At 39.8% G+C, this 17,562-nt stretch overlaps 1 protein-coding gene across 1 annotated transcript; it reads left to right on the forward strand.

Annotated features, from left to right (window-relative positions):
- The first annotated feature begins 636 nt into the window (after positions 1–636).
- On the forward strand, positions 637–17,562 carry LTV1 (LTV1 ribosome biogenesis factor). The gene is made up of 11 exons (XM_040238610.1): positions 637–869; positions 1,842–1,973; positions 2,838–3,011; positions 8,691–8,778; positions 11,453–11,594; positions 11,946–12,198; positions 14,220–14,347; positions 15,235–15,374; positions 16,103–16,155; positions 16,344–16,544; positions 16,668–17,562. The coding sequence occupies exons 1-11, from the start codon at positions 867–869 to the stop codon at positions 16,776–16,778; spliced, it is 1,425 nt and encodes a 474-aa protein (XP_040094544.1). The 5' UTR covers positions 637–866; the 3' UTR covers positions 16,779–17,562.

Genomic DNA, 17,562 nt, shown 5'->3' on the forward strand with positions numbered 1-17,562 from the left:
CCATCCTAATGGAAATCAGTCCTGAATATTCATTGGAAGGACTGATGCTGAAGTTGAAACTTCAATACTTTGGCCACCTGATGTGAAGAACTGACTCATTTTAAAAGACCCTGATGCTGGGAATGAGTGAAGGCAGGAGGAGAAAAGGATGACAGAGGATGAGATGGTTGGATGGCATCACCGACTCCATGAAAATGAGTTTGAGTAAGCTCTGGGAGTTGGTGATGGACAGGGAAGCCTGGCGTGCTGCAGTCCATGGGGTCGCAAAGAGTAGGACACGACTGAGCGACTGAACTGAGGCTCCTCCGAGGGAACTTGAAATGTCGGGAACCCAGGGGAGTGGCCACCTTTCTTTTGTGTAGTTTGTGTGTTCTGTTTGTCTTGTTTACGGCGAGGAATAGGCAGGAAATACAACTGTCAATGGGGATGCCAGATCCGTGGCTTCTGTTCTCAGCAGAGGGCGATATAAAAGCAAGTTCGCCCATAAACAGCGACCCACTTTCGCGCCTCATCTCGCACAGGCGCCCACGATTCCCTTCCCCAGCTGATTTAATTACGAACAGAAAAACCCCGCCCTCCCGTGAGTGGAAACAGCCCCACCCACCAATAGCTTCTCGCGATCCTTGAGCCGGCGTGAGCTTTGCGTAATTTCCGGTCGTGATCCTTCAGCCTTTCGGCGATTGGTCCGTTTCCACGGCCTGCTGAGTGATTTCCAGCCGGTTCCTGGAGCCGCACGTGTGGAGTGGAGTTAAAGACTGGGCGGTGAGCTGATTCTCAGAGGCGTTCGGGAGATACCGTGTCACCGTCCGTCTGACTAGGAGAGTGCTGTCGTCCCTGTTTGGCGTGAGCGCCGCGCGGCTGCAAGCATGGTAAGTCGGAGTTGGGGCGCCCTGGTTTGGCAGAGGCCAGGCTGGGTCCCCTAAGCCAATGGCTTCTCCATCCTGGAACTGGGATGGCACGTCCGAAGGTAAAGGCAGGCGGCTTTTGGCCCCTTGTCCGGGTTTGGGTCAGCCTCACCACCGCGGGCATAGTTTTCAGTTTAGAGCGGGGCTTCTACGGCCTAGCGTGCCTGTGGAGTAGACAGAAGAGGATGGCCTACCCTTTACCCTCCTAGAGGCCTAAAAACCTATAACAAAGCACACAGATGCGACACCCAGTGCTTCGTGACGTCAGGCGGAGAGGGGTTTGCTTGTTTCTCCAGACGTTGCAGTGACAGGTGTCTGCTCATCTGTCTACTCTGGGGAAGAGGTGCTTCTAAGATTGGGCCTACTCAACTGGAATGATCTTTCAGTGTATAAACTCGAGGTTGAGCAGTGAAACGAGAAGGTAGAACGATGGTGAATCGTGTATTTCAACTTCAGCTGGTTGTGTCATGGTTTTAATAGTTGGTACAGGAAGTGTTTCTCCTGCTTGTAACTCTTCCTCAGATTTTCCTGTGGTGGACTCCCATTCTGGTTCAGACTCTCAGGGACCTTCTCCGAGCCCCCACTTTAAAGTAACTGTTGAGTCCTTACCCATCCCTGTGTTTCGTTTTGCTTGCCTTCACCTGAAACCCGGTTCTCGGTGATTTGCCTGTGGAGAACAGGAACTTTAACTTTCCCATTGCCATATTCCCCGTACCGGTAACTAGGTTTGGCACGGAGTACCTCCCCAAAAAAGGTTTGTTGAAGGAAGGTAGTTTTTTTTTTTTTTTTAACATAGGTGATGTTGCCTGCCCTAAAAGTGCAAGTTTTGACAATCTGTTGATCCTTACCATAACTTATTGAAGATGCCTGTGGAGGGTATAATCAGTGTTTTTTGTTGTTGTTCTGATTTATTACTGTGATTCTGTTTCTTTGAAGCCTCACAGGAAGAAAAAGCCCTTTATAGAGAAGAAGAAAGCTGTGTCTTTTCACCTGGTCCACCGGAGCCAAAGAGATCCTTTAGCAGCAGACGAGACTGCACCGCAGAGGGTTCTGTTGCCTACACAGAAGGTGGGTCCTCTTCTATAGCCAGTAAGTTTGTAGTTGGATTGTTGATCGTTTTTAATTATGTTAGTCAGCTGCTGTTCTCAGATAACTGATCTTCTGGGAAACAAAATATGTGATTTAACTCTCAGTAAATATGTTCATTTTTACATCATGCATGTTTATTTTGTTGAGAGAATATTTTTATTGGAGATGTTTAAGTGAGCAGTCTTGTAGAGTAATGGAAAATATTTACTAATCCATCAGCAACAATGCTTTATGGTGTTACTTTGGGCACAACCATATGCTCAGTCTTTGCTTTCCATGAGATATTGGCATTTCATAACCACAAACTGTATTATTGCCTCCTGGTCATCTCATGAAATGTAAAACTCATGAGTTAGCTTTAGAAAATGCAAGGGAGCTTTTAAGAGGTTGATTTGGTAATTATCAGTCAGAGTATAATTGTTAAGTGTGGGTAATGTGAAAGGAAGTGTTGGGGAACCCAGGCATATTTAGCTTTGTTGTAAAGCCAATTGGTCTTATGCCTTGAGAAGTTTCTTTGCATATAAATTCAGGAAATAGTACTTACCTTTCAGTGCGCCCTAGTCTTTTAATTCTCCACATAACATGGTAAAATAGTGTGTGTGTGTTTCTTGGCTTGAATTGTTGCACAGAAGTGTCTAATGGAAGGAGGAACTATTTTCATTCCATTTTAATTTTATGTGGCATCCTGTGTTTCCTGAGTTTGTCAAGAAGTCTTTGTCTCATTCCTATCAGCTAGAGTGTTCATGGGTCATCTGCCCCATGTTCTGAAAGTTGTGCTTATTGGAAGTTTCCTGGGTTTTATCCTTGGAACAGGTACTATGTCCATTTTGTTTATTACCCTAGATAAAAGATGAAGAAAGGCGAGCGGAGCAGAGGAAGTATGGAGTGTTCTTTGACGATGACTATGACTACCTACAGCACCTGAAGGAACCATCTGGCCCCTCAGAGCTCATTCCCACCAGTACCTCCGGTGCACCTTACAGGGAAGATGGGAGAGAAGAGCCTTCAGTCACTTCAGTAAGGCTTTTTAGCAATTTGAGTGTGAATGTGTGTGAAGGGCCGTGAGGGAGTAAACCATCACTTTTAAATCAAGGTAACTGTTTGAGGCAAGAATTGGTGTCAGCTAGAGAACTGAATCTGCGCTCAATAGTTGGTGCTCATGGGCTCTAAGCACGGGCTTAGCTGATCGCATGGCAGGTGGGATCTTCCAGACCTGGACTCAAACCCATGTCCTTTGCATTGGCAGGCAGATTCTTACCCACTGTACTACCAGGGAAGTCCTTACTTTTAGTTTAGTATGAGTGTATAGTAAATTTCCCTGTGAAACTTTTATATCACTTTTCGCACTTAAAAAAGACGAATATATTGGGCTTATGGACAGAAAGGAGAGATACAAAGAGCATCAATTTCCCCTGTTTCTCATCATGAGTCCTGCCATGGTCTAGACTTTTTCCTTGGGGAAGATGTGATCATAAGCTCCTCCAGTCCATACTTGTTGCTTAAGAAAAGTCAAAAGGGTTAGGCATCAGCATGTTATACCGAAGAGTTATTAATAATAACTGTTCACCTGATCATTCACTCACTAGGTTGTACTTTCTTGGGAGGCCACATACCCCATTACCACATCTTTACCAGAACCTATTTCTCTACACCTTCTTCCCCAAGCCTGTTATATCCGGAGTAGGATATGTATCTTATTGACTCATTTCCTTCCAATGACCCATTAAAGGAGGGAAAGTGGCTCAATTTCTTTATCCTAAGTAATAAACGTTTTCAGTTTAGTTCAGTTGCTCAGCCGTGTCCGACTCTTTGCAACCCCATGAATTGCACCATGTCAGGCCCCCCTGTCCATTACCAACTCCCAGAGTTTACCCAAACTCATGTCCATTGAGTCGGTGATGCCATCCAGATATCTCATCCTCTGTTGTCCCCTTCTCCTCCTGCCCCCAATCCCTCCCAGCATCAGGGTCTTCCAAAAAGTCACCTCTTCCCATGAGGTGGCCAAAGTATTGGAGTTTCAGCTTCAGCATCAGTCCTTCAATGAACACCCAGGACTGATCTCCTTTAGGATGGACTGGTTGGATCTCCTTGCAGTCCAAGGAACTCTCAAGAGTCTTCTCCAACACCACAGTTCAAAAGCATCAATTCTTCGGTGCTCAGCTTTCTTCACAGTCCAACTCTCACATTCATACATAACCACTGGGAAAACTATAGCCTTGACTAGACGGACCTTTGTTGGCAAAGTAATGTCTCTGCTTTTGAATATGCTATCTAGGTTGGTCATAACTTTCCTTCCAAGGAGTAAGCGTCTTTTAATTTCATGGCTGCAGTCACCATCTGCAGTGCTTTTGGAGCCCCCCAAAATAAAGTCTGACACTGTTTCCCCATCTATTTGCCATGAAGTGATGGGACCAGATGCCATGATCTTCATTTTCTGAATGTTGAGCTTTAAGCCAACTTTTTCACTCTCCTCTTTCACTTTCATCAAGAGGCTTTTTGGTTCCTCTTCACTTTCTGCCATAAGGGTGGTATTATCTGCATATCTGAGGTTATTGATATTTCTCCTGGCAGTCTTGATTCCAGCTTGTGCTTCTTCCAGCCCAGTGTTTCTCATGATGTACTCTGCATAGAAGTTAAATAAACTGGGTGACAATATACAGCCTTTGCGTACTCCTTTTCCTATTTGGAACCAGTCTGTTGTCCATGTCCAGTTCTAACTGTTGCTTCCTGACCTGCAGATAGGTTTCTCAAGAGGCAGGTCAGGTGTTCTGGTATTCCCATCTCTTTCAGAATTTTCCACAGTTTATTGTGATCCACACAGTCAAAGGCTTTGGCATAGTCAATAAAGCAGAAATAGATGTTTTTCTGGAACTCTCTTGCTTTTTCGATGATCCAGCGGATGTTGGCAATTTGATCTCTGGTCCCTCTGCCTTTTCTAAAACCAGCTTGAACATCTGGAATTTCACGGTTCACGTACTGCTGAAGCCTGGCTTGGAGAATTTTGAGCATTACTTTACTAGCATGTGAGATGAGTGCAACTGTGCGGTAGTTTGAGCATTCTTTGGCATTGCCTTTCTTTGAGATTGGAATGAAAACTGACCTTTTCCAGTCCTGTGGACACTGCTGAGTTTTCCAAATTTGCTGACATTGAGTGCAGCACTTTCACAGCAGCATCTTTCAGGATTTGAAACAGCTCCACTGGAATTCCATCACCTCCACTAGCTTTGTTCGTAGTGATGCTTTCTAAGGCCCACTTGACTTCACATTCCAGGATGTCTGGCTCTAGGTGAGTGATCACACCATCGTGATTATCTGGGTCTTGAAAATCTTTTTTGTACAGTTCTTCTGTGTATTCTTGTGAAGTCCTAACATTTTTCTGGCTAAATTGTATTGGCCAATAAAAGATTGTTTAATTCATTTTGGATAAAAGTAACCACTATCTAATTAACTCTTCTAACAGAATAAGACTGTTGAAGGGCACTTCAGTGATATTTATAAGGATATGTGGATTATGTTGGAAAAACAAGTGCCATTGGTTTTCAGTAGCATGATGCAAAAATATGGATGGGTCCCGTGTGTTTCTTCAGCTGTAACGTGTAACAAACCACCAAAGTGAGTAAACCAGGAGTACTGAATATGCCCTAAAAAAAGAAAGTAAAGCAGTACAGAAAGGCAGTGAAGAAATTAGTAATGTGTGATCAGTCCCTGAATTTTTCATGAAGCAAAGCAGGTGCTGTCATAGCAGAGAGCAATTCAGAATCGTTGCAACCACTAAAAAAGTGACAGGCCTTTATCCAAAATGTAATTACTATCTAAACTCTATATATGTGATTCTTTTCTCCAAAGGTAATTCATTGAGCACAAGCTGATCTTCCTCTTTTTAACCCCAGAGTCCAAGGATAGATAATCACAAAGTTTTTTAAAAGTACATATTTTACCACAGTTTTTAAAAAGTTACTGTAATATGTACCAAAATTATTAAATTATGCACTTTAAATGGCTGAACTGTGTAATATGTGAACCATATCTCAGTAAATCTTTTAAGAAATAGGATTCTACAGCAGAAAGCAGATCTTTGCCCATGTTTATGCTCCTGAAAAAACTCTTTAGAAGCCCTAGGAGCTTACTAGATAGGCCCTTGTGCTCTTCAGTGGCTTTCAGCAGGTTCTGTCTGTGAGCTGGTGAGAGTGTGCAACTTGGCTTCCTGCCTGCTCCTTGACTGAGGATGGGACAGTTTTGAGGTCCAAGAACACATTGTAGTGACTCTTACATTATCAACTGTGTGGTTGAAAATATGCAACTAAAACTTAGGGACCAGTCAGAAAATATGTGCCAGCCCATGTTGAAGTAGATTGTATGGTGTGCAGAATGAGAGAGTTGACACAGTAAAGTTCCAGAACAGTAATCAAGAAGAGTTTCATGGAGAACAAAGAAACTGAGCTGGCCACTAAAAAGGGTGGATTCTAGTGAAGAGAGAAGGATCATTCCATTCAGAAAGAAGGGACATGAGGTAGTATTGTGGGTCATTGTGTCTAGCACATGTGTGCTCCATAAATTGCTTTGAATTAGTCCATGACATAAAGAACTGGACTTGATTTTATGTGGAGGTTCTATTACTGAGTAACAGTAAGGAATCTGGACACATAGAGTAGACAAGGAGTTTTAATCTGGCAGTAATAGCCTTTGACTATGTGGATTACAACAAACTAGAAAATTCTGAAAGAGATGGGAATACCACACCACTTGACCTTCCTCTTCAGAAATCCGTATGCGAGTCAAGAAGCAACAGTTGGAAATGGACATGGAACAACAGACTGGTTCCAGATAGGGAAAGGAGTACGTCAAGGCTGTATATTGTCATCGTGCTTATTTAACTTATATGCGGAGTACATCATGAGAAATGCTGGGCTGGATGAAGCACAAGCTGAAATCAAGATTGCTGGAAGAAATATCAGTAACCTCAGATATGCAGATGACATCATCCTTATGGCAGAAAATGAAAAACTAAAGACCGCTTGATGAAAGTGAAAGAGAAGAGTGAAAAGTTGGCTTAAAATTCAGCATTCAGAAAACTAATGGCATCTGGTCCCATCACTTCATGGCAGATAGATGGGGAAACGGTGGAAATAGTGACAGACTTTAAAATTTTGGGGGGCTCCACAATCGCTGCAGATGGTGACTGCAGCCATGAAATTAAAAGACGCTTGCTTCTTGGAAGGAAAGATATGACCAACCTAAACAGCATAGTAAAAAGCAGAGACATTGCTTTGCCAGCAAAGATCTGACTAGTCAAAGATACAGCTTTTCCAGTAGTTACGTATGGATGTGAGAGTTGGGCTATAAAGAAAGCTGAGTGCCAAAGAATTGATGCTTTTGAACTGTGGTGTTGGAGAAGACTCTTGAGAGTCCCTTGGACTGGAAGGAGATCCAACCAGTCCATCCTAAAGGAAATCAGTCCTCAATGTTCATTGGAAGGACTGATGCTGAAGCTGAAATTCCAATACTTTGGCCACCTGATGTGAAGAACTGACTCATTTGAAAAGACCCTGATGCTGGGACAGATTGAAGGTGGGAGAAGGGGATGACAGAGGATACAATGGTTGGATGGCATCACTGATGCAATGGACATGAATTTGAGTAAACTCGGGGAGTTGGTGATGACAGAGAAGCCTGGCATGCTGCAGTTCATGGCATCTCAAAGAGTCGGACACAACTGAATGACTGAACTGAATAAAAGATTGGACTAGATGTAGATTAAGCAACATCTAACTATCATCTGTGCCCTGGTTAGCCATGAGTAAGATGGTGCCCAGAAAATAGATGTGAAGTAACTGTATGCAGAAGTTCAAAACAGTAAGTGGGTAACAATGATTTATGATCTTCCTAGAATTTAAGCAGCCAATTCAGAGAAAAGTTGTGCCAATACCAGAGCTGAGGACATTACCTCTGGTTTAGGTAGGAGGAGACTAATTTTGTTTTGAACTTTGAAGAGTGGCTTTGTGAGACCAGGATTTGAATCCCCCAAACCTAACTTAACTAGTCTGAGGCAGTCATGCCATTTAACCTTTCATAGCTTGTGTTTGACTAAAACATGCTGACAACTCATGGAGTCAATAGGATTAAGTGAAGTGATACACTAGATTTAAGTTTTGTGAAGTATTACAGGGAAGTTGCTTTTGAGATGATGGGGATATGCATGTTCAAAATTGGCAACTGGAGTATAAGTGAGACAATGCAGAATATGGTTATGTTAGTAGAATTGCCGTAACAAATTACCACATATTACCACTGGGTGGCTTAAAACAACGGGGATGTATTCTGTCACAAGAAGTCTGAAAGCAAGCTTTTGGAAGGTTGTTCCTTCTCGGGGCCTGACAGGAAGAATCTTTCTGTGCCTGTCTCCTAGTTTCTGGTAGTTGCCAGCAATCCTTAGTTTTCTGTTGCCTGTAGGTATGGCACTCCAGTCTTCCTCCATCTTCATTCTCCCTTGTATGTCTTATTGTCTTCATGTGGCCTCCTTATAAGGACACACCATCATCCAGTATCATCTCATCTTAACTAATTACATCTGTGAGGAACCTGTTTCCAAACCAGGTCACTTTCTGAACTGGATGGACATGAATTTGGGGGGCACTTCAACTCTTAGTAGTTCAAAAGTATTTCTAAATCTAACCATTGCATAATTTATTTTTCAAGACCAGTGGAATTAAGTTGCCTTCCTCAGTGTTTGCATCAGAGTTTGAGGAAGATGTTGGATTGTTAAATAAAGCAGCTCCTGTTTCAGGTATGTATATTTTAACTTCCAAGTGGACAGAGCTTTATTTTACAAAAAGCAACATATAGTAATGATACAAAGTTTTTCTGTACCTGATAAAGTATTGGAACAATTGAGATGTGTTTGAATTCAGATTAGAAATCATTAAATTAGGAAGGGTAACTGTGATCAGCATCTCTTTATTGCCATCAAGTTCTTAAATCTTTAAAGTTCCTATTTGGAGAGAAAAGTGGAAAAATTATTTTTGGTGATCTAGTAGGGGAATTTTAGCCTTGACCTAACCTCTCACAAAGGAAACAGTGATAACTCAGTTAGCCTTACATTCATGTTGTGCAGTCATGAAAATACTTAATCTGTTTGCGTTCAGAATTTATCCCAAGAGTGTAGAGAAGTATTTTATAGAAGTCCATCTTACCGTTTATTCTAGATACACCAAAAATTAATAATGTTTGGGTTCTTTTTTGCAGTACCAGGACTAAAATGAACAAACAGAAGTCCACAGATGTGGTGTTTGATATTTCTTACTAAACTGCCTTAATTATTGACCAACACTTGCCATGTGTCATTCATTCATTTAATCCATTCTGCAAATTTTTTAGTTTCACTATGACCGAGTTTGGGTTAAATCAGAAAAAAACATTGTCTCTGACCTCTTTAATTATCATCAGCTGGGAGAGATAGACAAAGAATGGGAAATTACAATCATAGTACAAATGAATGAATTGTTGTAAAGCCCCAAAGATGTCGTGATTGATGTCTTAGGTAGAACTTAAGTAGGTAGATGGAGGTGGGGTGAGGAAGAGAGGATACTCCAAGAAAAAGCATAAATATAGGAATCTGCACACCTTTTATCTGTAGTAGGCCTGGAAGGAAGGGTAAGGGTTAATGTGAAACAAGGCTCAGGTCAAGTAATGGTCACTCTGTGAAGGGTGTTGAAAGCCATGTCAGTTTACAGGTTTGAACTTGAAAGTGTTTCTAAGACTAATATTTTTACATATAGAAGAACACAGCCAAAGAAACAGGTTGGGATTTGATAAAATCTCATAGTACAAAAAGTCTGAAAAGACAGGAGTTTCACAGGCTACAGATACTTGTTAGGTTGGTGCAAAAGTAATTGTGATTTGCATTATTGAACTTTGCCCTTTGATATGGGAATCCATTCTTTAGCAAAAGTGGTTATGTTATACATCATTTTAATGTGCATTTCCTGCTTTATGTGTTTTTTTACTAATGACTTATTACTTGCTGTTCATTTCATGTTTATTTTAGACTGTAGAAATGATGTTAGACAAAAAGCAAATTTGAGCGATTTTTTTTTTTTTTTTTTGAGTTCATAACTGGGTCATGGTCATAAAGCAGTGGAGACAATTCACAACATCAGCAACTCATTAGGCCCAGTAACTGCTAAGAAACTTACAGTGCAGTAGTAGTTCAAGAAGTTTTGCAAAGGCGACGAGAGCCTTGAAGATGAGGGAGCATAGTAGCCGATGAGAGAAAGTTGATAGTGACCAACTGAGAGCAACCATCACAGCTGATCCTCTTACAGCTCCACAAGAAGTTGCCAAGAACTCGGTGTTCACCATTCTACTGTCATTCGACATTTGAAGCAAATTGGGAAGGTGAAAAGGCTTGATAAGTGGGTGCCTTGTGAGCTGACTGAAACTCAAATTCATTTTGAAATGTCTTTTATTGTATGCAGCAGTGAACCACTTCTTGATCAGATTGTGACATACAGTGAAAACGTGGATTTGATAACAATAGCTGGGGATGACCAGCTCTGTGGTTGAATGGAGAAGCTCCAAAGCAATTCCCAAAGTCAAACTTGTACCCACAAAAAGGTCATGATCACTGTTTGGTGGTCTGCTGCTGGCCTGATCCACTGCAGCTTTCTGAATCCCACCAAAACCATTACAGCTGAGAAGTATGCTCAGCAAATCAATGAGATACACCAAAAAATGCAAAGCCTACAGCCAGTATTGGTCACAGAATGGGCCTAGTTCTCCACAGCAACACTTGGTCACATATCACACAACCAACACTTCAGAAGCTGAATGAATTGGGCTACAAAGTTGTACTTCATATGCCATATTTGCTTGACCTCTCACCAACTAACTACCACTTCTTCAAGCATTTCAACAACTTTGCAGGGAAAATACTTCCACAACCAATAGGATGTAGAAAATGCTTTCTGAGTGTTCATTGAATCCTGAATCATGGATTTTTACACTATAGGAATAAGCTTATTTCTCATTAGCAAAAATGTGTTGATTATAATGGTTCCTACCTTGATTAATAAAGATGTGTTTGAGCCTAGTTATAATGATTTAAAATTCACAGTCCAAAACCACAACTACTTTTGTACCAGCCTAATAATTTGTTTCTTCTAACAGGTGAAGTTAAAGCCCAATTTTTTCCTGCGGGTAAAAGCTTTGAATTTTGCTAAATAGACAAAGCTTAATATTTTAGATCTGTGTTTTACCAGTGGGTATTTGAACCAGAGGGACTTTTTCTTTTTTAAATTTTCTTGCAGTTATGTTTTTATTCCTGAACTTTTAAAAATTTTAATCACTGTTTTATCCTTAGTATATAGAGTCAGGCATGTAATAGCTGCCGAATTATATTAGTTAAGTGAATGAATCATGCTTTCTTGGGAATTACTGCTCAATTTTTGTTTTCCTTTTAGGACCTCGGTTAGATTTTGATCCTGACATTGTTGCAGCTCTTGATGATGATTTTGATTTTGATAATCCGGATAATTTACTTGAAGATGATTTCATTCTTCAGGCCAGTAAGCCAACAGAAGAGGAAGAGGGAATGGAGATACAGTACGTGTGGTTTGTTTTGAAGCAGGAATGCCCTGTTGCTTCCATAGGACGATAACCATTAGTTATAGCTGGAAGAGACCTTTGAGAGCATTTAGTCTGAGTTCTCATTTTAGGATAGAAAATATAAGACTTGAGGTCCCTACAAGCCATCAATAGATGGGGCTAAAGTCCAAGTCGCTTGATTGCTAGTTCATTGCTTTTCCAACCAAATCATACAGGTCAAGCAGCACAGCTGTTCTTGCCTAAACAAGCATCCTGCCTGAAATACCCTCAAATTTTACTTGTGTAAAGTCATTTGGTTCTGTTGTTTTTCAAGTTGTTTTGACAGTTAATTTATGGCTCTGACTTTAGGAAATCTGAGGCTGAAGATGACAGTGAGTGGGAAGATGTGGATGATGAGGAAGGAGGTAGTGATGACAACAGATATGACCATGCAGGCTCATCAGATGAGGATATGTCTGCCCCTGGAAAACCTCTTGGGGCTGTAGAAAATCACTTCTTCTGGGAAGAGGAAACAAAAAGTCGCTTTACTGAGTATTCCTTGACGTCCTCAGTCATGAGGAGGAATGAACAGCTGACCCTACATGATGAGAGGTTTGAAAAGGTAAGGTTTCCAAATGGGGAGCCTTTTAACACCAGTTCCTAGTACACATTATGACAATGGAACCCAAAGCTAGAACTTTCAGTGTTAGAAACAGACTGTCTTTTAATAACAGATCATAAAATGGCCCCAGTTTTCATTCTGGAAAGAATGTGTTTAAGTCAGAAAGTGACTGATCAAACCTCCTGACATTCCTCGTAGAATCTGATAATTTGATTCTGAACCTCTCTGACCCTAATCTCTAAGAGTATGTTATCTTTAAGCATTGGCCTGGGCATAAACAAAATTCCATTTTTTTCCCTTTTCTTTTTTTTTTTTTTTTTGAGTGTTTTTCTTACTGTTATATCCCAAGACCAATATAGTATCTGGCATATGGCAGGAGTTCAGACTGTTAAGTAAATGATGAATAAATTCCTTCAAGGAATACCTAAGATAAAGGTTCTAACTGTCTTTTCAGTGAGTATTCATTTCCCTCTTTTCTCTGAGAAATAGGCAAACTGTTACTAATAACCTCACTTTTCAGGAGTTACATCACCCCTTGCTTAATTCTTTTACAAACCCTGACAGTGTTTACAGCATTTGAATAATACAGTAAATATCATCTAAACAAAGAGTGAAATTTGTGCATTAACACCATTTATTTACATAATCTATTAGCTTGCATAATCAGTGAATGTAGAAGTATCTGAAATATTCTGAGGTAAAGATTTCTGCCTAGGATTTGTTCAAGCTGAACAGAATAACTGCCTTTCTTTTTAAAAATTAAACTATAGTTGAGGTACAATGTTATATAAATAACAGGTATACAGTATAGTGATTCACAGTTTCAAAGGTTATATTCCATTTATATTTATTATAAAATATTTATAGTTGTAAAATATTGGCTATTGTACAGTATGTCCTTATTTTATACCTAATAGTGTTTATGCATCTTAATTTGCCCCTATTTTGCCCCTCGTCCCTTTCCTGTCCACTGGTAACCACTAGTTTGTACTCCATATTGAGTCTTTTTTGTATTCACTAATTGATTGCATTTTCTTAGGTTCTGCACATAAGCAATATCATACAGTATTTGTCTTTCACTTAGCATAATACCCTTCAAGTCCATCCATGTTGCTGCAGATGGCACAATTTCATTCTTTTTTATGTCTGAGTAGTAGTCTTGTGTGTGTGTGTTTATACATATGTATACACATACCACATCTTTACTCATCTGTTGATGGGTGCTTAGGTTCCTTCTATGCCTTAGCTATTATAAATAGTGCTTCTGTGAACATTGGGATACACATATCTTCCCAAGTTAGTGTTTTTCTTTCTTTCAAATATATACCCTGAAGTGGAATTGCTGGGTCATATGGTAATTCTGTTTAAGTTTTTTGGGAAGCTTCCATAGTGTTTTCTACATTGGCTACACCTATTTGCATTCCTACCAACAGTGTACAAGGATTCCCTTTTCTCCACATCCTCACCAATATTTGTTATTTTTATTGTGTCTGATAGCCATTCAAACAGGTGTGAGGTGATACCACATTGTAGTTTTGGTTTGCATTTCCCTGCTAATTGGCAACTTTGAACATCTTTTATGGCCTGTTGACCATCTGCATTTCCTCTTTGGAATAATGTCTGTTTATGTCTTGCCCATTTTTCATCAGATTATTTGGGCTTTTTTTTTTTTTTTTTTAATGTTGAGTTTTATGAACTGTTTGTGTATATTGGGTATTAACCTTTTAACGGTCTTAACATTTGCAAATATTTTCTCCCATTGTGTAGGCGTTTTTTTCTTATATCAGTGGTCATTTTCATGTTAAATGGAAGCCTATTTTCAGTCTTGATGTCAGTTTTAGAATGCTGAATAGAATGTCTTCCATATCATATTATTATGATGCTAAATCTCTCCTAATACTTGATTAGTTGATCTCATAGTAGTGCTTAAATATTGTACAGGAGTAAAATGTAAAATTAACATTTAAATGCTATAGTCTTTACATTCACTTTTCATGTTATGTTTTCTCTTTACATTCAAGTTTTATGAGCAATATGATGATGATGAAATTGGAGCTCTGGATAATGCTGAATTGGAAGGTTCCATTCAAGTAGACAGCAATCGCTTAGAGGAAGTTTTGAATGACTACTATAAAGAGAAGGCAGAGAAGTATGGTGACTTTTCTTTGACTTCTTGCTTGTTTTCATTTTCAAATAGTCTGTAATCGCACAGCAGAATCTCAAAAATTACTCAGTCAGAATCCGTATTTTGAAAATAATACATTTTCCCTAACCTTTCGCTTGTATTTTGCTATTAAGAGTCCTGAAGCCGAATATAACAGTAAGTGGAAACACTGAGAGCCACTTTCTGTAGCTTTGACCTGAGAGTCGTGATGGAATAACAGGATTAAAGTACAAGGTCACGTACACTTGGAGGATATGGTGCTTCTAGCCTCTTCGGCTGAAGAATCATTCTGACTTCTCAGTATATATACTCTTCATCTTCATGAAAAGGTGTTCTGAGAAGTCGATCAGAGTTTGTCTCTTCAACCTGATTAGCATAACTTTCTAGCTGAACGTTTGGTAAATCATCACCCACATCAAGGTGATTTCTCTGAGAGAAACTAATGAGGTGTTTACATCTGCTCAAAAGGTCTGAGTTGCCTGATGACTATCATATGAAGATCCCAGTGCAGGACAAGGGTTACATTTTTTGAGTTATTTGAATACTTTGATGAGACAGATGGGCTAATGCTTTTCAAGGCTTTAAAAAAGGTAATGTTATATAGGAAGATCTTCCATCTTGTTTAATGTGCTAAAACTGTGTAAAGATACAGATAGGTTTTTCCTCCCTCTCAGCAGAGTGACAGGGGAAAGGGACGGCTGGATAGAGCTGATTGTGACAGGAAGTAACAGATGGGGCAGATGAGTTTGTGAATTTGAAAAGAGGCTGTTGTTTCCTTGGCTCTTTAGTGCAGTTTCAGTAACATATAGTGTAATAATAAGTGGTATTTTTTTCCCCTCCTCTATCTTCATTTTGGAAAACTCAACCAAAAGTTGTGTAAAACTGAATACTCTTGAACCCTTCGAGGATCAGGACCTGCCGGTGAATGAGCTAGATGGGTCTGAGGAGGAAGAAATTGTTACTGTAGTTCTTGAAGAAGGCAAAGAAAAGTGGGATTGTGAATCTATTTGTAGTAAGTATCTTAAGTATCTGTTTTACTGCTGAAAGTATGGTAGTAATTTTAAAGTATTGAATACATTGACTTTTGGAAAAGTACATATTTTGGGAAAGTATTTCAGTTTGTTTTTGTTCAGTCACTAAGTGGTGTCTGACTCTTTTGCAACCCCATGGAACTGCAGCACACCAGGTTTCCCTGAACCCTCATTCTCTCTCGCAGTTTGCTCAAACTCCTGTCCTTAGTGTTTCCCAGCATAAGGATCTTCCCTAGTGAATCGGCTCTTCACATCAGGTGGCCAAAGATTTGGAGCTTCAGCATCAGTCCTTTCAGTGAATATTCATTTCAGTTCAGTCGCTCAGTCGTGTCCGACTCTGCGACCCCATGAATCACAGCACGCCAGGCCTCCCTGTCCATCACCAACTCCTGGAGTTCACTCAGACTCACGTCCATCGAGTCAGTGATGCCATCCAGCCATCTCATCCTCTGTCATCCCCTTCTCCTCCTGCCCCCAATCCCTCCCAGCATCAGAGTCTTTTCCAATGAGTCAACTTTTCGCATGAGGTGGCCGAAGTACTGGAGTTTCTTAGTTGTAAATTGAAATATTTAAAAATGTAGCAGACACAATTGTTATTTTGAACTATGAAAACACTAAAGAATATAGGAGGAACTCAGTAATGTTTTCACTGAAATGAAAGTGAACTTGTTAATACATGTTTTTTGTGTGTTTGTGTTTTTTTTTTAAGGTACATACTCAAATTTATATAACCATCCACAACTTATCAAATATCAACCAAAGGTAAGGCATAGTGTTCTGAGCTATTTGAAGTATGCAGTGTAGGAACTGGAGTGTACAGATTATTTCCTCAGGGCTTTACCTCTTTGTGGCTTTCAACACCATTGTGAAAAGCAACAAAACGTGCCATTAGTGAGCTGTTTTCTAGTAGGAGTGGAAAAGAGCCCGATTCCATTTTATCTTTCTTTCAGCCCAAACAGATCCGACTATCTTCTAAAACAGGAATACCTCTCAATGTCTTACCTAAGAAAGGACTCACAGCAAAGCAAGTTGAACGAATGCAGATGATTAATAACAGTGATCTCCCTAAGATGTCAACCCAACCACGTTCTAAAAGTGAAAGCAAGGAGGACAAAAGAGCACGAAAGCAAGCTATCAAAGAAGAGCGCAAGGTAAACTAATCTTCTCAGATGTAAGAGCTGGGGCGGCGCAGGTATGGTCACGGGGAGTTTCTTTTGTAAAGTTAGTCTACATCAGCGTGAAGATCTGAATAACATGAACATTTTCTTGCACAGGAACGGAGAGTGGAGAAGAAAGCTAACAAATTAGCCTTCAAACTGGAGAAAAGAAGGCAGGAAAAAGAGCTGCTGAACTTGAAGAAGAATGTTGAGGGTCTAAAGCTATGATAGTGGAACATTTAAGATAAGGTGCTTTCCCCATTAGGGACTTAAACATTAAAAAATGAACGAGGATCTTCAAAGAGAGAAAACTGTTCATTCTGCCATTTTTATTGGCAGGTATTTTTAAAAAAACAAAAAACAGTACAGTATTTGTATTTATATCATCAGGTTTTCTCTGCCAACTGTCTTATAAATATTGTAATATTTTAGAATTTAATATTATGGGCTTAAATTTGCTTAAATAAATAACAGTGGACATGAAATGTTTGGATAAATTAAAGGGAAAATGTCTTCGTAACTTAAATGGAATTGATTTATCCTTCATTTATTTGTACAGTTGTCCCAGTTGCCTTTTGCAGATGTTCTCAAATATTTCTTTGAAAGCTTTCCACTCCTTTTCAAGACTTAAGTGGTTTGATTTCCTGTATGTTGAAAAGTAACCCAGTTAAAAATTCAAATTTGAAACAAGAGTGGCAAGAAGAGCTTCCTTGAGAAGGTTCCACTGGTTGGAAGCTAAATTTCCTATTGCTGTATGCAAAGGGTTATTTCAAAAGGGTGGTAAAACAATATCAAGGTCATTGGGACTCAGTTGCTGGCTGACTTGTTTTTGGAATTTAGGCACAGTGAAGACAGGAAACAAGAAATAATCAAGAAAACTTCCTTGGCTTCAGTGAGTACCTGGCTCAAAATCAGAAATATTTACTTAAGTTCAAACTAGAGAGCTTGTCTTTTCAGTATTATTTAATGCTTGGGACCGTTCATACTGATTAAAATACATAGTTGAAAAAAC

The sequence above is a fragment of the Oryx dammah genome, unplaced genomic scaffold (genome assembly GCF_014754425.2).
Source record: "Oryx dammah isolate SB20612 unplaced genomic scaffold, SCBI_Odam_1.1 HiC_scaffold_4, whole genome shotgun sequence".
Lineage (NCBI taxonomy): Eukaryota > Metazoa > Chordata > Mammalia > Artiodactyla > Bovidae > Oryx > Oryx dammah.